Source organism: Physeter macrocephalus, chromosome 16 (genome assembly GCF_002837175.3).
Source record: "Physeter macrocephalus isolate SW-GA chromosome 16, ASM283717v5, whole genome shotgun sequence".
NCBI lineage: Eukaryota > Metazoa > Chordata > Mammalia > Artiodactyla > Physeteridae > Physeter > Physeter macrocephalus.
In genome coordinates this window covers 85,564,813-85,588,358 of record NC_041229.1, presented here as the reverse complement: position 1 = coordinate 85,588,358, position 23,546 = coordinate 85,564,813, and the positions used below count along the sequence as shown (strand labels likewise).

Genomic DNA, 23,546 nt, shown 5'->3' with positions numbered 1-23,546 from the left:
CTAGAAAAATGGTACAGATGAACCGGTTTGCAGGGCAGAAATTGAGACACAGATGTAGAGAACAAACGTATGGACACCAATGGGGGAAAGCGGCGGGGGGTGGGGGTGGGGGTGTGATGAATTGGGAGATTGGGATTGACATGTATACACTGATGTGGATAAAATGGATGACTAATAAGAACCTGCTGTATTAAAAAATTAAATAAAATAAAATTCAAAAATTCAAAAAATAAATAAAATCCTTTTGGGAAAAAAAATGAGAAAGTACAAATATAATGTAATTATAACCCATCTGAACCCTCTTTTGACCCACCTCCCCTATGTCTCTGCTTTCCTTTATAAAAAAGACTAAAAGAGTTGTCTTTTTTACTGTCTCCCGATTTCTCTTCTTTCTTTCTTTCTTGAACCCATTGCAGCAAGACTTTTGTCCCCTCCACTCTTAGGGCCACCAAACATCTCCACATCTCTAAATACAACATCCATTGCTAGTCCCTATCTAGCCTTCTTCAGTCTCTTTTGCTGGTCCCCTGTCTCCTGAACCCCTAAATGCTGAGGTATCCCAGGTCTCATTGCTGAGATCTCCCCCTTCTCTATACTTTCTTGCTTAGTTGCGTGCTGATGGCTTCCAAATTTATATCTCTGGACCCAATATCAGCCTGGGATTCCAGACTACTTTGTTCAACTGGCTATCTGACATCTCCACTTGGATGTTTAATAAACATTTCAACCTTAACAAACCCAAAACCAACTCTTTATTTCCTACCCAAATCCTGAGCCTCCTGTAACGTTCTCCATCTCGATGGCAACTTCAACCTCCAGTTGCTTGAGCCAAAAACCTTGGAGCCATACTGGTTCCTCTCCTTCTCTCCCACCCCACCTCTAATCCATGAGAAAATTCTATTAGCTCCATCTTCAAAAGATGTCCAAAATCTAACCACTTCTCCCCACTGTCTAAGCCATCCTACCTGGTCTCCCCATTTCCACCCTTGACCTCACAGTCTTTTACTTTTTTTAAGTTTTATTTATTTTTGGCTGCATTGGGTCTTCATTGCTGCACGCGGACTTTTCTCTAGTTGAGGCGAGCAGGGGGCTACTCTTCGTTGCAGTGCGCAGGCTTCTCATTGTGGTGGCTTCTCTTGCTGTGGAGCACGGGCTCTAGGTGTGTGGACTTCAGTAGTTGTGGCACGCGGACTCAGTAGTTGTGGCTCTTGGGCTGTAGCGCGCAGGCTCAGTAGTTGTGGCGCACGGGCTTAGTCGCTCCGTGGCATGTGGGTTCTTCCCAGACCAGGGCTCAAATCTGTGTCCCCTGCACTGGCAGGCAGATTCTTAATCACTGTGCCACCAGGGAAGTCCCGACCTTACAGTCTTTTGTCCCCATGACCGCCATGGGCATTTTTCTAAAACTGAAGTCAGATCACGTCACCTCTTGCTTAATCTCATTCAAAGTAAAATACCAAGTTTTCACTTTGTCAAAAAGTCCTATATGATCTGGACCCAGCTCCCACTTCAACGTCATTTCTTACCACCTTCCCCCTATTCACTCAATTCCACATGGCCTCCCTGCTGTTCCCCAACCATCCCAAACAGTCTCTCCTCAAGGCCTTTGCAGTTGCTTTCCCCTCTGCCTGAATACCTTTTCCCAGATATCCACTTTTAAGTATCTACTCAAATGTCACCTCGACATGGGGGACATCCGCCATCACTCTAGATAACCAGGCACATGCATGAGGGTACACATGCACATAGACATCAGCCTCTTGCTATCCTCTTACCCTGGTTCATTTTTTCTTACCACCATCCAACCTACATTTATTCGTTTATTTTCATTTGCTACTTAAAGTGGGGTCAGCATCAGCATCACCCTGATGCTTGTTAGAAATGCAGAACCGCAGGCCTTATCCCAGACCTACTGAATCAGAATCTGCAACAGGATCTTCAAGTGATTCACATGCACAGTAAAGTCTGCAAAGCACTGGGCTAGTTCCTAAGTGCCATGAGAATGGGAGCTTGTTTTCTTTCATTATTGTAACCTCAAAAAGCTGAGGTACTCAAGATACACTGAATGAATGGATGGATGGAAGGATGGATGGATGAATGAATGAATGAACAAATGAACTGTTGCACCTGTTTCGAATGGGACTCCAATCTGATGATGTACAAAATGTTGGAGAGGGGTAAAAACGACATCCTAGGTCAAAATTATCCCCCATATACTGTGCTCAATTAGAGAGTCTTTCAAAATGCAAATACACTCCCTGAATAAAGCAGTCAATAACAACTTGCTGTGGATTACTTAGATGAGATAATTATTCTAACATCTAACAGAATCATCCAAACTAAAGGAATAGGAGTGTAAGAAGGCTGAAACATTAATGAGTACCTACACTGTGCTGGGCATTGTAACAGTCAAGAGGGAAACAAAGATAAATCAGGAACTTACAAGTTGGTGGGAGACGCAGAGGAGGGTCTGTGGGGGTGGAGCGCCTGTGAGGAGGGCTTCAGAAAGCCCAAGGGCAGTGAGAGAGTCCAGGGTACTCCTCCCTATAGCATCCTGTGCTTCTGGCCACAGAAGTAAAGAACCTTTACTTCTCCTCTGCCTGAAATGCCACCATCAACCCTGCCAACACCTACTCATCCTCCAAAGCTCCTGGTCTTCCAGAATTAACTGTGCCTTCATTTTATTTGCTCTGACCACACAGTATCAGAGTTCAAGGACGTGTATCACCCTATTCATGAGGGGTTTCTACAAACTGCCTGACCCTTATGCATGTCTGTATCCCCTGCCCCAGCACAGCACCTGGACAGAGTAAATGTTCAGTCAATTTTATAAGAACAGCTAGCATTCACTGAGCATTTACTATGTACCAAGCACTGTTTTAAACACTTCGGATATATTAAACTCATTGAATCTTCACAACAACCCAATCAGACTGGAACTATTATTATCCCCATTTTACAGACAAGAGAACTGAGGCCCAGAGAGGCCAGCTCACATAAAGGAATGAGCACTGCACCTGCCTAAAAGACACACAGGAAATGTTTCCTGACATGAACTGAATGGAAGATCAGTAGTTAAGAAGATCGGGAAGTCAAATTTGAACTTTACCAATCTGCCCAGAGCCTTAGAGGGCAAAAGAGAATGGGGAGATGTCAGAGCTTGCTTCTGTAAAGAACCTTCTTTTCCACACCAGTCTCCCACATGCAAAAGAGAAGTCAGGGAGCAAGGGTTTCCTGGAGATAGAAGTTAGGAGAGGAAGTCCAAGAGAGGACATTCAAGACAGCAGCCTTGAGAAGGAACCCCAATTCCTCAGGAATATTAAATCAAAAGAATTTGGGGTGGAGTGGGTGGAGGTGGGCTGGGAACACACTGCAGGGGCTCCAGGACACAAAGGTCCTATAGCACTGTCCAGAAACCAACCTATTTTTACCTATTTGTCAGCCAAGGCAAATGTCTGGCTTAGCCTTGCTTAGAAAACAAGACACAGCAACCATGCAAATGACATGACTGTAGCAAGCTAGCACATTCAGGGGGATCTTAGAATCAGTGTTTGGCTTCTCATGCAATCCTGCCTCAGACTCAACTCTGCAGCGAGTGGCAGCACCAAGCAGCAGCTGTGCCTCAGAAAAAGTTCAAAACCAGGGAGTCTGCTGAAAGTCAAAGGTCTCAGGAAAATGTCATCTGTTCTCCTGCCTCCCTCCTGACACTGCTCCCTTGGGGAGCAGTCCCCTTGGGACTCCCTGCATCAGGTCCAAGACTCACTCACCCTGCAGTAAAGCTGCCTCCGGTAGAAATCAGAGAACAAATGAAAGCAGGCAGGAGGCAAGTTAGGGAGCCCAACGTTTAACTCTTCCATTGAGAGAAAAACAAGTCATGAAGTTTAATCAGAGGCAAACACACAGGAAACCATGGAGCCCGGCAGTAGACTCTGGATCCACAGGTGAGCTGGACCACGGGAAATTGGTCATCAAGAGTGACAGCAGAAAGGACACCCAAAAAGCACAGAGGACTCAACGAGTCACTCCAATGAGAAGGAAGAAGACAGAGGACTACTGATTTTCACCATCATTTAAATCAAAGCATCTTTCCTAGCGATTCCCAGGATCACCACACTAAGAGAATAAAGGAAAAGAACATCAGGGCTAAAAACAAAAGATACAGAAGTCCCCTAAGTCAGGCTCTGGCAGTCTGAAAGAAGAGCCAAGAAAAGTCACAGAGGTTTCAAAGGGGCAATGTACAAAGGTCAGAAGAGAGATCAGAAATTCAAAGCCGATCAGAGGAAACCATCTGACATATCAGGCCCAATAGGATAAATACATAAAATCTAAATTTCACATATTACAAACGGTTGCACAGATTTTGGTATCTGCACTCAAATGAAGAACATCCAAAAGTTGGTATCTCATAAATTGTTTACAAAACTATTAAGGATCTGATTCATTTTAAATAAAAACTCAAAGTGTGTTTCTTCTGATCCAGTGAATACTAAGGTAATTACATGTGTCTGACGCAGAACTTACCTTTTAACCATCAAATACACATCACTGAAAACTGCTAGAGGCATAAAAACTGGGGGCTAAAGTTCTTCGGAGGTTTTCTCGGGTCTCGGGCACACATCCAAAGATTACTGAACTTCCAAAGATTACTGAACTTTCTCACCACTATAATCACAATAGACAATTCCTGGAGAGCAACTTGCACACATAGACACCTCATGTCAGTGACCTTTTAAGTGAATCAAAGGAAAATGGGCTTTGAATTAAGCTGTTGAAGACAGGAAATGTTTTTAACTTGAAACCTTCTTATCTAAAACAGTGTGAACTCCTTCATAGTTAGGAGATTTAATCTAATTTGGGGGACAAGGCACACTGGGAAAAAACAGTCCTCTTTAATCCTTGCTAAAAACCACAGAAGTACAGAAGCATACTGGCTGAAGCAAGGGCTATATTCCTTGATAAATGAAATGTACCAAGAGCCCAGAATTTCACAAACAAAAGCCTGCCCTTTACAAGTGCCATAGTAATCATTCTTATTTCAAAGGCAATTGCTGACCGCACAGGAAGTTTTGAAAAACATTAGCCGAATAATCCCCCCTAAATAGTTAAAACAGATTTTTTAAAACCGTCCAAGAAATTACAGAAATCTATTTCCTGACGAGTCTTGGGAGTCAAAAGAGCCAAGCGTGGTTATTTTTAACTAACCTCCTGCAAACAGTGGATTATACACTCAATCCTTTTGCAAGACGCAAGCAATTATTTTAGGTACCTCTATCCCAAAAGAAAAAGGAGTCTCCTGTCAAGACAGAGAGGAAAACGCCGACACGGGAATTGCCTAAAACTCTCTGGGCCATTTCGTGCAGTTAAAACAAAGTGGACAACCGTCAGGGAGCCCAAAACATAGTAGACGTCCCCACTTCGTGTGTCCTACTAAAACACATCCCTTTTCAAGTGTCCTAAACACAGCATATCTTTATCTAAATGAAGCGTGCCTTGGGGACCACCAGGAAGGACCTGCCACTTGTCCAGAAGGAAGATGCGAATGCACCTCTTTTTACTTCCCCGCTCAACGGTGCCTTCCCGGGAGACAGATTTCTGACAGTTCGCCTGCTGTTGCAGCAGCAAAGGGCGGGGAAAATCCTAGCGCCGGTGCTGCAAAGACCTCTCGTCCACCGCCACCGGGTCAGGTGCCGGCCCCGTCGGGCAGCCCCGCTCCTCCAGAAACCTCCGCGGACACAAAGCAGCCGCCAAGTGCTTACCCGGGTCGGCCAGGCAGTGCTCCGGAAGGGCCGCCAGCAGCAGAAGTCCCAGCAGCAGCAGCGGCGGCGGCGGCGGCAGCGCCGGCGCATCCTGGGGCCCGGCAACCCGGGGGCCCCTCACGCCCGGGCAGCGCGCGGCTCCCCCGCCAGCCCGGCCGAGCCCGCACGCCCGGATCCGGCCCCTGCGCCCCCGCACCTCCGGCCCATCTTCCCTCGGGCCCTGGGGCTTCGCCTCCTGCCGAGCCATGGGGACGCTTCACTCATCCAGGCCACTGCCTCGCTCCACACCGCTCCGGTGAGCCCAGCCTTCGGCGCCCCGGTCCTCACCGGGCATCTCCGGCCACGGCCCGGGCGCCGGAGGGCGGGGGCGCCGGGCGGCGCGACTCGCTGGCTCCTGCTGCCGCGCCAGGAGCGAGCTCCGCGGAGCCGCGGCTTCACTCGCGCAGGGGCCGGGGCCGCATGGAGCCGCGGCGGGAGCGGGCCGGGGTTCCCACGGTGCCCGTCGCCGCGCGCCGGCGCGCCCCGGGGCAGCGAGGGTGGGACGGGCGCCGCCCGGAGCCCCCACCCACGGGCGGACTCCCGCAGACTGAGGGGGCGAGGCTGCGAGCCGCGGGGGCCGGCAGCCGCTGGGCGCGCTCGGGGCCCTCCCTGCTGCCGCCGGCTGCAGCCTCTCCGCCGCGCTCTCCTCGCTCGCTTGCTCGGGCTCGGGCTCCAGCTCCGGCTCCGGCTCCGGCTCCCGGGCCGAGAGTGTTACTGCAGCTCAGAGCGGCGCCTCATTGACAAAGAAAGCACGTAGCCACCCGAGCAGGCGAGGGAGGCGAGGCAGGCGCGCGCGCGCATCCCCGCGTGGAGCCACCGCGCGCCCCCCGCACCCGCGCGCCCTGCCGGGCTCCGGGCTGGGGAGGGGGAGCCCTCGCGGCTGTTCGCGCGCCGCGGACATCCGCACAGGGCGGTGGAGGGGTGGACTTCCCTTCCTCGCATTCCCCACCAGTCCCTCGGCTAGAGGAGGGGAGATCGGCAGGAAAGGTCCTCCGGCCCGGAAAAGCGGGGTAAAGAGTCGTGGTCAACGTGCTGAAGAGGTCAGAAAGCCCTTTCGCCTGGGTTTTGGAAAGCCCTTTAGATGGGGGAAGCGCTTTGTGTTGTTTGTTCACTACTTCTCTGAGGGGCCCTCGGACACCCGCATGCCCGTTTAACCCCTGAGGAACCGAAGCACCTGTGGCCTAGTTGCAATAACACTCTGGGTTAAAACGCATTAGAAATATTTATTGCAGCCACGCAATGTGCAAAGCCGTGCGCATTGGAAAGACCAGGGGAAAGTCTCTTCATATAAGTCCCCTCCTGAAAATAGGACACTTAGACAGTCACTATCCGGTGGGACACAAGGGCCCGAAATCAGCAGAACTGGCCTCCTTGCTCTTCCCCTTGCAAAGCTGGATGTCCTGAAGCAAGTTACCTAGTTCATCGGAGCTTCACACATCCCCTATTTATTGACTAATATTTATTGAGGGCCCACTGCTTGCCAGCTACTATGCGAGGCATCAGGGATCTAAGTGATGAGCAAAAACACAGTCCCTGATGTGATGAAGCTCCAGCTCTATTCGTTCAACAATACTTCCTGACGGCCTGTTATGTGTCAGGCACTGTTCTAGACACTGAAGACAACAGCCACCAACAAAATCCCTGCCCTCTTAGAGCTGACATTCTAGTGGAAGTACACTGGCAATAAACAAATAAGTAAGAGATAAAATGTCAGCCGGTGATAAAAAGCTATGGAGAAAAATCAGTGTGAAAGAAAAAATCGGGGACGGAGTGTTGCAATGTTAGAGGGAAGGAAGGTGTCACCAAGAAGGTGACATTTAAGCAAAGACCTGAAGAAGGTGAGGGAATAAGCCTGGCAGAAAGAGCATGCCAGGAAAAAGGGGCAGCAAGGGCAAAAACCCGGGAGCACAGCTGGCTGGGGCATTCAGGGCACAGCAAGCCAGCCAGTGGGCCTGGAAAAGTGTTAAATCTCACTTACTGTGCATCTGTAGGATCGAAATAACACCATATGTCATCTAAGACACACATTTTTTCACATATTAACTTCTCAGAAGTCAGATGTGTCTTATCATGCACCTAAAATTTGTTGACATATAGTAATACCTTCTTAGGGTTCTTATTATTTAAGCTTGCTGTTCAATTAAATCACTTCTGCTGGTTTTTTTAAAAAATTGCAGTCTAATTGCGGCAATAAAACAGCTCAAAAAAATCATTTTGAGCCACTAATGAGAAAGCCATGATTCAGACAACACCATAAGATAGGAGGCATGGTGCTGGCCACAAGGGGTGATCCCAGGGACAGCGGGGTGGGGCGTGATGGTGCCAGCAGTCTAGGCAAAGTTGGACTGAAAGATGCCAACGTTTGGAGCAGCGGAGGTGTTGAGGAGCAGGGAGCATGGAGAGAAAAGAGGGCAAAGAGAAAAGAGAGCAAAAGTGGGCAGGGAGGTAGAAAAATGCATGCGTGGAGCCCTGGGGCCGCTTGTTTGAAGCTAAGAACTCTGTTAGGAAGAAGCGGGAGGTAGAGAGGGGAAGGAATATTGGGACCAACTTGTGGAAGGCTTTGGACACATTTGGGCTTTTTCCCAAAGGTGGGGAGAGGAAAAGGGGAAGAAAAGTCAGTCTCCGGAGCACCAGTGATGTGCCGGCTCTGAGTTAGCAGCTGAGGACACAGGCACGTGTGATGGAGAGAAATATAAACCCTTGACTAGTCATAGCCTCTCCCGCCCCACCCCACCAAACCCAGTCCTTTTCTGCACATTGCAGTGGGGAGAGAATAGAGAGGGAGGCTAGGACTGAGGAAGCCAGAGGGGCTGACTGAATTCACATGGAAAGGGACAGAACGTTGCTGGCCTAAGAGATAGAAAAGATCCAGAAGGGGAGAGGCTATGAGGCAAGAGAGGCAAAACCCAACCAAAGCTGGGTTCTCCGTGAGCATGTAGAGGAAGTGGAGAGAGATTTGGGGGACAGAGATTTGGGGCTGAGAGATAGCAAAGTATATCCTCTGCATTGTAATTGGGATTTTCCCTTCAACATTATTTGCCAGAGTTAGATAAGGTATAAATTACTTGTCAGTGTTTTTGGTGGTTAGACTGATGTTTCATAGAATTTTTCTCTCTGATGAGCTGGCCTCAAGAGCAGACACAATGCTTATCCTCAAGAAGCCCCAGTCTCAAATCTAGTTAGGGGGCAGACACATACGGCATTAGCCTCAGAGAGATACAGTGAGTATGCACTAGAGGCATATATGCACATCGCCCATCATCGCGAGAATGTGGGTGAGGGCTGGCTATTTCTGCCTGGAGGGAGAGGAAAGGTGAAAGGAGGTAACATTTAAACTTGGAGTTTGCTGGCACCACAAAAGATAAGGTAGAAAGGCGTGAGAGTTTGCAGCATTTTTCAAGGAAAAGTAAAGTATCTGGTGAGGGCAGCACAGAGGGGACCTGAGGAGATCCTGCTTCAAGGCCGGAGACCTAAGCTGGAGGCAGATGTAGAGAGTCTGAGTTTATACCTTATCCTCATCCAGTAGGAACAGCTCCGGAGAGGTTTCCTGCAGGCTCAGGAAGCTTGATGAGATCCCAGTCCTTGACTGATCGGTGAGGGTACAGACTCTGTTACTTGACTACGTAGATTTAAATTCTGCGTCTACCATTTACTACCTGTATAACTTTGGGCAAATCCCATAATCTCTATAGATCTCATCTATAACATTGGAAATAGTAAGAGCACCTACCTCTTTGGGTTGTATTAAGGATTGAATTGATACATTTCAAGCATTTAGAAGTACACTTGACACACAATAAGCACTCAATCAATCTTATCTGTTATATATAATATGACAATTGCAACCCTCTTAAACCATAAACCCTCTTGTTAATTTTAGTCTATTTAAACAGGGCTTTTGGACTTAACCTATGTGTGAATTTTTTGCTATGTAGCTTTATAAAGTCAGTGTCTTTTGTGCATAGCATTTATGAGGCGGGATTGGGGTTCAGGGGGTGGGGAGATCAATCCCTGGGCAGTGGTTTTAGGCCCTCAACTTGACATTTCCACCATTACCGTGGAGGGGAATGCCTGGGCCTGTTTCATTCTTTTTGCAATAAGCAGATATTTCTTCTCTAGTTCTGATCTCTGTTACTGACACTTCCTGCTGGTACAAAGCCCAGGTCTACACTGTGAAGCCCTTCTTTCCTGTGCCCAAAACTGTGGTAGGTCCCAGAGACCCTGCAGTATGCAAGGCGCTGCCCCCATCCTAGAGTGAGGGAGACAAGGAAACACACAAGTCTGCCTCGCCTGGCAAGTGCTGTGGCCACATGCAGAGGGGACCTGAGAGCAGAGCTACCCAGTAGAATGCACTAGAGGAGGCATGAGACTAGAGAGAAGGGGCCACCTGAAAGGAGGCTGTTGCAGAAGGGTGGATCATCTTGGTTTCCCTTTTCGCTCATCTCTCAACCTATGTTTCTAAGTTTCCAAAGCTCACTCTAAGGCCCAGCACAACAGGCCCAACAAGGTGATGCCAGCACCCACTAGGGCCAACCCCGAGTGCCCAGGTGGGTGATGCTGATCTCAGTCCTCGCCATGGCCCCTACAGCAGCCTAGAGATTCAGTGTTTGTTGATTTGAACTGGTTTTCCATTCATGACATTTCAACTCCCCGGCTTCTGGCTAATGGCTCTCCAAATCCTCCAGTGGGAGGAGAAAATTAGTTTTTTAACCGTCAAGGGCTAATTTGTCTTGTTAATATTTGTTGCTTTTGGGGCTCGTCCAATCGCAGAGTGGGGATATGGTCCAGGTGTTGGCACTCTGAGGCTAGCTCATTTCCACTGCACACTTTGCCTTCATGTTCCAGCTTAGCTACGTTAAACCCTTTCCTCAGGCCCTATGGGATGGCAACTAGCACTGGCCATTGAAAATCTCACTGATTCACAAGCTGGGTTCCAGTCCTAACTCTATCACCTAATAACTGGTGACCCTGGGAAAATTTTTTAAACTCTCTGTGCCTCAGTATTCCTCTTTAAGAAAATTGGACATGTCTACCCAAGATATCAAGGTAGCTACCCAACATAAATAAAAACAAATGTGCACACAAATACAAATGTTTGTAGCAGCATATTATTCACAACAGCCAAGGAGTGGAAACAACCGAGATCTCTATGAATTGGTGAACAGATAAAATGTGGTCCAGCAGCATACTATTCATCAATGAAAAGGAATGAAGTTCTGAAACATGCTACAACGTGGATGAACCTTGAAAATATTATGATAAATCCAAGAAGTCAGTCACAAAAGGCCACACATTATATGATTCCACACATGTAATGTCCAGAAAAGGCAAACTCAAAGAGACAGAAAGTAGCACAGTGGTGACCGGGGGCCAAGGGAAGAAAAATGGGGAGTGACTGACTGCAAAGGGCACAGCTTTCTTTTTAGGGTGACAGAAATGTTCTAAAATTAGGTCGTGGTGATGACGATTAACTCTGTAAATAGACCAAAATTCATTGACTTGTACACTTAAAACTAGTGAATTTTATGTTATGTAAGTCATAGCTCAATAAAGCTGTCCAAAAACAACTAAGCTTGGCACAAAGTGCTCAATAAGTCTTTGATGTTATTTTTATATAAAGTCTTTCTCAATGCACATAAAGGAGAGAATATTTACATTTAAAATTTCATTTTAAAGTTCTATCATTTTTTAAAGGTCTATAAGAAGTGTAATACAAACAATACATATCCTAACAAGGATATTAGCCCACTAGCAATAAATGCCAGCTCCTCCAACCAACCAATGCCCCTTTTTGTTTGCCAAAAACACTTCTATTTTATTAGAAAATCTAATCAAGTGCATCTTCAGACCAGATGAAACCATCACCCCTTCAGAAGCAACTTGTGGGAATTCCCTGGTGGTCTAGTGGTTAGGACTCCCCGCTTACACTGCAGGGGGCATGGGCTCAATCCCTGGTCAGGGAACTAAGATCCCGAAGGCCGCACAGCACGTCCCAATAATAAAAAAAATAATAAAGGCAACATGCACAGTAATAATGTCTTCCATTCTTGAGTACCTGTTAAGTGCCTGAGAGTGGAGACTTTCTATATGTTAACACAATCCTCTCATTCTTCACAATGTCTGATTTAAACCATTTTTTCTTCACTCCTCCATTCATTCAATAAACCTTTATTGATCTCTACTATTAATATGTGCCCAACATTGTGCTCACTGGGACTGTGAAGATGAGCAAGACAAAATCCATCGCCCTCAGGGGTCTCAGGATACAGCAATGGATAAATTAAATCATAAAACAATTATTTATGCCATAGGTGAACAATGACATAAGGAAGAAGATATGAAATCTCTTCCTGAGTCAAGGAAGGATGTCAGAGGAGGTGACACTTGAGCTGGGACATGTCAGGCAGACAAAATGGGGGCAAGAAAGAGGGCATCTGAGCCATGCCAAAGTATGGAATTATAAATCAACAGGTACCTTCACACAAGACCAGGATGCTGATATGGCTGCTTAGTATGGGGAGGAAAGCAATGAGGGATTCTCTTGGTGAGGCAGACCAAGGACATATCACAGAGAATCTCCCCCTAAGAGATTTGGACATTACCCTCAAAGTGATAGTCACAATTTTAAAGCAGGCTAGCATACAATGGCAACTCCAGGATTTCCGCATGAGGAGCTTGGGGGGAAATAGTCAAAGACTTGCCTTGAAACTAAATTTGATAGGCAGAACTCTGCTCTCAGAACTTTGTTCCTTTTTATTGATGAACAGTATGCTGTTAGACTGGATATTTACTTGCACTGCCTCCCTTGCCCAAGCATTTTTTTCTCATCTCCACTGCTACTATCTGAATCAGAACTGAATCTTAATAAGACCGCACAGCAAGTAATAAGGAGGTTGGTTGGAGCTGGGAGAGGATGGTGGGCTGGAGGCAAGGAAGTCAGATAAGAGCATTAGTTTAGACAAGTTCCTAGGCCTGAGCCAAGGATGAAGTGGATCTGATGGGGGAACTAATGATAGGAGGAGGACGGGGATGGGAATTGAGGAAAACATTCAGCCTTTGGACTGGGGTGATTGAGGATGTCATTAACCAAGATCTGGGAATATAGGAAAGGGAGGTTTGGGGGGAAAGAAAACAAGAGCTAGAAAGGGCATCCAGGTAGAGATGCCCATTAGGCCCAAGTTTCATACATTTTAATGTGTACATAAATTTGTAGATCTTGTTAAAAAGAAGATTCTGATTAAGTAGATCTGAGGTCACTCAAGGGTCTGCATTTCTAAAACACTCCGAGGTGATGCTAATCCTGATTGATAGATCACATTTGGAGTAACAAGACATTAGGTCATTGAACACTGGGCTTAATCCTATCTCAACAAATGAATTTTTAGAAATCAAATTCCTGAACTTTGGTAATTTTTGAGAGACTATTCCTGTCTTCTCACAAGTTGAAACAAACAAACAAAAAAAACAGATTTGCTTCTGTTCTTTACTTCCACGTAAGAAGATTATACTTCCTCACACATTACTGTGTGACTTGTAGTCTTGCTGTCCTGATTTTTCCCTCCCTATTGATATGAGGCTTGGCCATATGACGTTTTTGGGTAATGGCATGTGACAGTAGCGAGCACATGCCAGTTCCATTCATAAGCTTTAGAAACCATTGCAAGGTCCAATTCTTCATCTTTTCCCTCTTCCATTAGGAGAGCATGTCCAATATTTATTACTCCTTTAGTCCAGATACAAACATGAAGAAAATCCATGGACTATACATAGGCTGTAGCTAGGAGCAGAGCTGCCACCAACCTGGGACCTATATATAACAAGAGCAAGAGATAAGGCTGTGTTGCTTTTAGCTACTGAGATGTTGGGGGTCATTTGTTACTGCAGTATAACCTAGTGAAAGTTGACTAATAATAGTCTCTCTGCTATTAATGAAAGAAACAAGGCTAGGAATGAAATAGAAGAGCTAAAATAAATGTTTCATTTTTTAAGGTTATTAACTTTTCTTATATATCCTCTTTACGGATACCAAGAAGACATAGAATGAGGTTGGAGGATTATAGAAAACCTTGAGATCATTTGAACGCAAGTTATCAGGAGAGTTTAAAGAATAGCAGCCTTGGATATGTCATTCTGCCTATAAACTTGAACAAGTAACAGGCCCTCTGTTGTTCACACAAATGAGGAAAGTGGAAGTACTAAATGCTTTATGGGGTTACGTAGTGATGTGCTGGATCTGGCTTGTACCAAAGTCAGCTGAGAAATTTTCAACTGTTTTGTAAACCAGTTGTTAAACACACTCATTATTAAAAATTGAATTTCATAAACTTACAATTAAATGATATTAAAAACAAAAGTAATAAATATAAGCAGCTCTCACTTTATATGGTTCCAATATGCACAAATTTCAGTTACCACAGTTGAGTTAAATAACACCAGTCCGTCAACAATGTGGTCCAAATTTTAGTTACCACAGTATATTTACTATGAGTGAAGGCATAAATTACAAACTTTGCTGTTGGCTCTTCAGTCCATAAGTCACTAGGTTAAAAATGAACGCACTGCATGATCAGTGACCAATCACATCGCCTCTTCCAAAGACCGTTGGTGATTCATCACTGCGCATCTGTTCATCAGTTCATGCAGACAGCAGAGTATGTAGTTTTGTTACCTTCTTGTCTTCCCGTGATAAACCCACGTGACATTTTACAAAAATGGATAATGGAAAGAGGGAATTGGCCAAAAAAGATGAAAGTGCAGCAGAGAAATGGAAAATGATAATCCTGGAAGTCAAATTTGAATCAAATGTAAATGGAGCCAAAGAAGACAAAGCTGATTATGAGAAGGCTGACACGCCGCTGTTTGGGAGACTGTACATATACAGCCAGAGGAACTTAGTGAAGGCAAACTCATCAGCATAAACTAGCAAAGTGTTGTGACAAAAAGGATGACGATGTCCCAGAGAGGAAGTGATGCCAGCAATAGAATTCACATTAGAGGAGTTACCAGAGATACCTCATGGCATTCAAAGCGCAAAGGATAAAATGTTGGAAGATGATCGAAAAGTACGACAATTCACCAGGATATAGAAAAGATGCATCATAAGTTATACAATGAGAAGAATGCAAGCACTGTTTAAACTCTTGATAAATATTTCACAAAGAAATAAAACTTTAAAACTCTAATTCTCAATGTTTCTAATGTCTAAATTATGTACTATTAGCTGTACTATTTTTTCATTTTCCTATATACATTTATAACCAGCAGCAGAGAATTTGTAATGCTTTAATAAAAAATATTCAAGGTGAGGGAACAATTCTAATTATTCCCATTGATTATTAAGATCACTTCGCATGGTTTCAGCTTGCATGGTCATTTTTATGGTCCCACACTACTGTGCAAAGGGAGAAGTGCTTGTTTTCAAAACTTACCTCTAATTATTTCACTACATTTTGCTATTATCTGTGCTCTTGATGTTACTTATGTCTATTGTAACTATTTAATGGAAGTACTAGCTAATGGTTCACATCTCTTCCCAACTTTATGTTCAGTGACAACATGTAGGTAGCTTGAAATGCTATGGCGGGAATATTTATAGCATGGAAATTGGCAAACACTACAAACTCAACTACAAATTAGAGTTTAGTTTATTGTTTTGTTGATTTTCTAGACTTAAGTGATGAAGAAAATGTTAATGCAGTTAAAGGTATATCATGTGTGTAGCTGTACGTTATAAATAGCACCAAAAAATTGAAGGAAACATATTCTCCCAGTGTTTGAAAACTATCATCAGACTGAGCAAAGAGTTCACTCATGTCATTGACCAACAGTGTATGTATGATGATATATGACCAAGGTATATCTTTGTTGTTTCACTTTTGGTCTTAAAAGAAAATAACAGTGAACATTCAGGTCAGAACCACCCTTGTTCATCAATAACATAAGCAATTCTTTGCTAAATCAGATAGTAATAAAGTATTTATTCATAGCCTGATTTTGTCAAGTTGTGGCTGAATTATAACCATATAAGAGTTTGGCAAAACTCAGTGAAAGCCTTCTGTGAGAATCAATTGACTATATGAGATCTATAATTAAAAGTGTTGGAGGCGTCCCTGGTGGCGCAGTGGTTGAGAATTCGCCTGCCGATGCAGGGGACGCGGGTTCGTGCCCCGGTCCGGGAGGATCCCACATGCCGCGGAGCGGCTGCGCCCGTGAGCCATGGCCGCTGAGCCTGCGCGTCCGGAGCCTGTGCCCCGCAACGGGAGAGGCCACAGCAGTGAGAGGCCCGTGTACCGCAAAAAAAAAAAAAAAAAAAAAGTGTTGTATATTTTATCATCATTTGTCAATTGTGTGCCACACATTATTTATATTAATAAAGGTTATAACACACTTATGTACATACATATGCATACAACCCCCAGGCAGCTATTAAATAGTTACCACGCTGGCTTTAGACAATGTAGTGCAGCGAAACATCCAAAAGCTTCAAACAGGGGCTTGTTTTCAGCATTGCTTGTTTCTGTGTTGTTTTATTAGTAAATTACTGAGCCTCTCTAAGCCTTTTCCCTCTTCTGCAGAATAAAAAAATAAAAAATAAAGAGGGATTTTGGCACAGGAAAAGGGTTATCATGAGGAAGATAATGTACATAAAAGGCTCTGGTAAAAACTAGGTACTGAGTCACTTTTTCCTGTTACCATTTCCTTCCCCTTCCGGTTGCAAACCCTCTAAGGTTGATTTCCTTTGCTGGAGATGAAATAATCCACACATTTTTGGACTACATGGCAGGTATACATGGTAGCAGAGGAATGGAGGGATGAATGGATATCTCCCTTTGATTCCATGATAAACCAACTAGTCTATTAATTCAAGGATTCACTGAGGCTTGGAATCCTTTCTCACTTCTTCAAATTCTATTTACAAAAGTCAGACATTTCTCACTTTGTATTATCAGTGTTCGTGGGACATAGCCTACACCGCCCCATCTCTATTTTATTTTCTTTAATGTTGTTATCCCACCAAACTGGAAAGAAAAATTATTAGAGTACTCTTTCTCCCCCTGCTGGCCATACTACAATATAGCAATAATGAAATGAACGGAACGACCAAATGTCAAAACTGAAAGGAAACTCAAAGAATAACTATTCCAGCAAACCGGCTTCCCACAAACCAACTCTGGCCTGCAGATGACTTGTGTCTGGCCTACGCCATGTTTAAAACAAACTTAACTTTTTTTAAGTTTCATTAGTTGCCAATATTTCACTGACATCCATATTTGTTTTCTCAGAAAACTAGAAGTTGGTAGACATTGGGTGTGCCATGCCACATGCGTGTCCTGCTCCCTTTGGACTTAACGCCCTGCTTGGCCACAGTCCCCACTCAGTCTGCTTCACTTACTTGTGCAGTCTGCCCAGCCCTTGCTGCTTTTGAGTTTGAAATCCCAATCTCTCTCTCTCAATTTACCAGGGAAGCCCAAACTTGCTCAAAACCAGACCACCTAAATGAGTAGCCAAGTAGGTAATAAAACTGGCCCTCCTAAGTTCCGTTCAACAGATTTTTGTTGATTTCATTCATTTATTTAACAAATGTTTTAGTGCCTGCTATTGCCAGGTACATAGAGTCAAAGATATGGCACATACAAGATAAAAACGGCCTTTGCATTCAGAGTTTTAGTTAGTGAGAAAAGCAATCAAGATAATTATGAGAAATATGATGAAAGTGATGAAAGAATATGGGGACTATGATGAAGCAGCAGCACAGCTCCTATTCTCACTTCATCACCTCCTTCAAGTTAATCATCGTCATCATGAATATAACACAACCATTTTCATGATTTACTAAATAAGGTCCTCAAATCCTAGGGTCCACATTTATTCAAAATCCACTGCGCACAAGGGCTAAACAATGGGGAAACAGCAGTAAACATGGCATTTATTAGATGAATTTTCCCATGCATGGGAAAACTCATCTTTCTCCCTGGTCAACTGCAATCAGTGTGTAAGCCTGAGAGTCACAAGATGGTTAAGGAAGGTAGGCTGTAGTTGCTGGACAAACAACATCTCTCTGCAAAAACGGAGTCAGATATGAGCTTGAGTAATGGGGATACAGGATTAAAGCTAAATTAAGAGAAAAGATCAGTCTTTTCTCTTGGTCAGCAATACCTATGACACCATAATTGGACAGTACTACAAAAGACAAACGAACTACCTCTGTATCATAAACAGTACTCAACTGGGTCCTTTGAAACCTTGGCTCTTTGGAGAAATGGCTAATTCCAGATCCAAGGCAGGAAAAATACAAGATGAGCATAAGACACCTTATTAGGCCAGAAAATGAGGAAACATTCAGAGACTAATGCAATAATGTCAAAAGGATTCGACAGACCTGAAGATGATTAGTAATTTTAACTTATTGAATAAAGTTAAGTTTATTGAATAAACTTATTGAATATTTTATTTATTGAATAAAGCAAAATCCATGAATCCATAGTGGTGAGAGAGACAGAGAAAAACTGAAGGGAGCACAGGGAGAAAGGCAGAAAGCCTTTATTAGAAGAATGATGCCAGATAAAGAATGTAGAAGGAACGATATAATTGAAAAATCACCATTTTGCAACCCCCAATGTAATAATTAATTCAGACAATAATCATCAATGGACTCTAAAGCCAAGGAGCAAAATGCAACTGATACTGCCACAGTACCAACCCCACAGACGACAATGGAGAGATTTGCTAGTAACCTCTTTATCTTAGTGTCATAGCCGATAATAGACAACCTGACATTATGCGCCCCTTAATGTGAAGCAATAAGGCACAACTACTCCTACAATTCTTGCAAATGAGCAAACACTAAATCTGATCAAACCACTAGACCCAACTTGTACTTCACAGAAATTCATACTACAATTAGCATGAAGAAACAAACACAGAATTTAGACTATTCTAGCCTGAACTCTTCAAAAAAATGTCATTAAAAAAAAATAGAAGACTGTTCTGAATTTGAAATAGAGACATGTCATAACCAAAGGCAATGGGTGAATCCTTTTTTATATACATATATACACTAATATGTATAAAATGGATAACTAATAAGAACCTGCTGTATAAAAAAATAATTAAATAAAATTCAAAAAAAAAGGAAAACACTTATTCGCAACATCTTTTTTTCCCTCACATCTTTATTGGAGTATAATTGCTTAACAATGTTGTGTTAGTTTCTGCTATACAACAAAGTGAATCAGCTATACGTATACATATATCCCCATATCCCCTCCCTCTTGCATCTCCCTCCCACCCTCCCTATCCCACCCCTCTAGGTCGTCACAAAGCATCGAGCTGATCTCCCTGTGCCATGCAGTAGCTTCCCACTAGCCATCCATTTTGCATTTGGTAGTGTATATATGTCGGTGCTACTCTCTCACTTCGTCCCAGCTTACCCTTCCCCCCGTGCCCTCAGGTCCGTTCTCTACGTCTGCATCTTTATTCCTGCCTTGCCACTAGGTTCATCAGTACCATTTTTTTAGATTCCATGTACATGTGTTAGCATACAGTATTTGTTTTTCTCTGACTTACTTCACTCTGTTTGACAGACTCTAGGTCCATCCACCTCACTACAAATAACTCAACTTCGTTTCTTTTTATGGCTAGTATTCCATTGTATACAAGTGCCACATTTTCTTTATCCATTCATCTGTCGCTGGACATTTAGGTTGCTTCCATGTCCTAGCTATTGTAAATAGAACTGCAATGAACGTTGCGGTACATGTCTCTTTTTGAATTATGGTTTTCTCAGGGTATATGCCCAGTAGTGGGATTGCTGGGTCATATTGTAGTTCTATTTTTAGTTTTTTAAGGAACCTCCATACTGTTCTCCATAGTGGCTGTATCAATTTATATTCCCACCAACAGTGCAAGAGGGTTCCCTTTTCTCCACACCCTCTCCAGCATTTATTGTTTCTAGATTTTTTGATGATGGCCATTCTGACCGGTGTGAGGTGATACCTCATTGTGGTTTTGATTTGCATTTCTCTAATGGCAATGGGTGAATCTTGATTGGCTCCTAGACAGGGGGAATGGGGAGATGGCTATAAAAGACTCTTGAAACATCTGGGAAATTTTGAATATGGACTGGAAATTAGATGTTATAAAATTGTTAATTTTGCTAGGTGTTACACAGTTTCGTGATTAGCTGAAGAATACTTACAAACAGATGCATGCTTGCTTAAGTACTTAGGGGCCAAGTATCATGATTATCCACAAAAGGTTCAACTTAAAAATTACATATAGAGAGATGAAGTTAATGTGGCAAATGTTAACTGGTGAATCTATGTGTAGGTTGTGTGTTATACTATTCTTTTTGTTTTTGTAATTAAAAATTGGTTTATATTAAGTATAAACATTCTATGTGATAAGAAAAAGTGAATTCTTTGGATTCTCCATAGTCACCGAGGAAATAAGCAATGTAGAACAAAGCTGATCACCTCTCTAAATTCCACATTTGGGCATTCAAAACATTTCTGAAGTTTGTAAAACATGCAAAATGCTCATGTTATAAACTGAAGTAGAAAATATCAGGATCTAAAATTGCTTACATTATTTTAACCACCTCAACACTTACATTTCTGAGTTTTAAAAAATCTGTTTTTCTGCATTTTCCAAGTACAATGTAATCAGGTATTATTTTTATGATTAAAAAACACTAATTATTAACATCTTACTTTCCCACTTCAAATAACCATACTTCCATTTAGGGAAAAGTACAGATTCTCGATAAGATAAAATAATGCCATTAGAACAAAAAGTTGACACAAAAATTAACATGAAATGGACCACAGAGCTAATAAAAGCCCACGCCTAAAACTCCTGGCAGAAAACAAAGGAGAAAGTCTTTGCAACTTTGGGACTGGCAAAACCTTCTTAGGACACAAAAAGCATAAACTGTAAGAAAATAAATAATTTGGACTTAATCCAAATTCAAAACTTTTGCTCTTCCAAACACCCTGTAGAGAAAATGAGAAGAAAAGCCACAAACTGGGAGAAAATATTTGTAATACAAGCAGCTTGACAAGACTAGTATCCACCATCTCCTCTGGACTACTTCAACAACCTCCTCTCTGGTCTTCCAGCTGCTCCTCTGGCCCTGCCACCATTCTCCACGATAGCCAATTCATGGTGTTTGCTTCCCATGAACATAACACAATAAAATCTAGACTCCTTTGTTTGGCAAAAGGCCTGCATTCCCACCCCTCTGGTCCGTCTTCTACCTCCTGCTCCCCACTCACGCACTTCCTCTCTGACCTCATAAGCCACTTTCCTGTTCTGTCCATATTAAATCTCATCCCTGACTTAGGGCCTTTGTACTTGCTGCTCCCGCTACCAGAAATACTCTTCCCCTGCATGGCTGACTAGCATTCTTCTTGTCACAACTCAAATGTCACCTTCTCATTGAGGCATATCCTGACACACTCCTTCTAGGTCACTTAATCAGGCTATTTTGTTCATTCTGCTTACCCTAACTGAACTTATTTACTTTCAATCTTTCCCTTCCACAAAAAGATCTGGAGGAGCAAAACAATCTTCTGGTTTTGTCCACTGACATATGCCTAGCATGGAATGCTTGGAATATGGTAGATGCTTCATAAATATTACTGAATGACTCCTGACATACCTGCTGTGACAGGGACTCTGCTACGTACTGGCTGAATGGTTTACGTGTGTTGGTCAAAGACTTTTTAATCTCTTTACAAAAAAATATTTTAAATTCCTAGATCCACTTAAATAGCTAAATAGTTCCTAGTACTCTCAAGAAGCCAATTTACCTTCAAGTAAATTGCAAAATCTGGATTTCACCTATATGTGGGATCAGTACTTTGGGCTAGAATGTTCACATAATTTTTAACAACTCACACCCATGACTAAATGGAAAGAAACAAAAAATATGTGTGAGGATGTAAAGTAACTAGAACTCTCATACATTGCGTTGAGTGTAAATTAATTTAACCACTTTGGAATACTGTTTGCAGTATCTAATAATGTGAAACATCTGTATACCCTATGACCCAGGAATTCCATGCCTACATATATACCCAAAGGAAATGCATACGTGTTCACCAAAGGATATGAACAAAAAATGTTTGTAGTAGCACGATTCCTAATAGCCAAAAAGTAAAAACAACTCAAATGTCTATCAACAAAACAGATAAATGATTACATATGCACATAGATGAATACTATACAGTAATGGGGTAAATGATCAACAACTACATACAACATGGATGTATCTTAGAAATAAAATGTTGAACAAAAAGAAGCCAGACACCCAAGTGCATATACATTGAGTAAAAGTTTACTGAGAGAGACTGAGAATACACATTCTCACTGGTATGTTCTGGCAGGCTGCTGAGAAACTTTCCTCCTGATGTTTCTCTAAAGTTAAATCCTGGAAGTATAAGGTGCTGTCTGAAGGCACAGCCTAAATTGGCCTACTGGAACCACATGCTTTTGAAGCCTTATGTTTTATATCTTAAAAATACATGTGAATTCCCTATTCTTCATCCATGCACATTGAACAGAAATATTTACCTCAAAAAATATTCAAGAAAACAATATTCAAGGGAAGCAGGTCCTGGTTATCCTGTGGTTACAGTACTGTGGCACACTACCTCAGACTTCAGTTTAAAAAAGAACTGCTGGAAAGTAGACTGGTCTGGTTAGACAGTCTGGTTCATGTCTCAGATTCACGACTCATTAGTGCTGGGAGTTTGGGCAACTTACCTAGATATTTTGAGCCTATTTCTTCATTTACATAATGAAGATAATATTATATCTCACAGGTGGTTTTGAGAATTAAATGCGATGATGTTAAGTTAGGTAACTCAATGCTCCTAACCTTTTCCTTCCCTACCCTGTAAGTAGTACTGGGGTGGAAAAAAAGTCAACAAGCTGTTTGCTGCAATATATATATTTTAATTCAAAGTGAATCGACAGTAATACACCATAAATTCTTATTTTGACACTCACCAAAATAGTCACCTGGAAAACCCGCTTTTTGTGACAAAGTACAGAAGGCTTGGTCACATTTAAATCACTGAGAACTAGAGAGAAATACTATCGCAAACCGTAATAGACATTACATCCATAAAAATTTTCCCAGTCCTTATTGTAATATTGCACAGTGCAATTGCTACATGGCAAACTAGTGTAGCATAGAAGTAAAAGCAAAAACAAACCAAAGAAAGAAAGCCACAAGTCTAAAACTGTTAAAGTTAACAGTTCAAACTTAGTAATCAAATCTATATCATTGGGTTCTTTAAAAACAAATCTTCCTACACCTTGCAGTGTATGATTTAACTTTTGCTTAACACAAATCAACTTTAAAATTAGTAGTAGAGATTTTTAAAATGAAAAAGTTTTGCTACTACAGTAACATATTTAAACACCCTGAAGGAAAAGAAATGAAATATCAAGATATTTGATTAAAAAATAATTTGTAAATTAAAGTAGTATGCAAATACGCAACTTGGAAGTCATGCAGTGTTTTATTTAAGAAAGCAGTAAAACCAAAGAAAACTGGTAAAAATGGTTTTAAAGAGAGTACAAATTCTTTTGTCAGTATGCTAAATTTAGACTTTAGCAGGATCATGGATCTTTTTTTTATCTTCTTAAACACATAAAAAGTACATGATTAGAATCAGTTAAGAGCAGTGTACTTAACTTGGGTACGCCTTTATCAAACAGGACTATTATATTATGAAAACACTG

General features: G+C 42.6%; 1 protein-coding gene across 1 annotated transcript in view; it reads right to left on the bottom strand.

The window, feature by feature from the left end:
- The window catches only part of KIAA1549L (KIAA1549 like), a 300,435-nt gene extending 294,435 nt beyond the window's left edge, over positions 1 to 6,000 (bottom strand). Inside the window, exon 1 of the mRNA XM_055078652.1 lies at positions 5,754 to 6,000. Coding sequence (XP_054934627.1) covers positions 5,754 to 6,000 — 247 coding nt within the window. The remainder of the gene's footprint in view (positions 1 to 5,753) is intronic.
- Between the last annotated feature and the right edge of the window lie 17,546 nt (positions 6,001 to 23,546).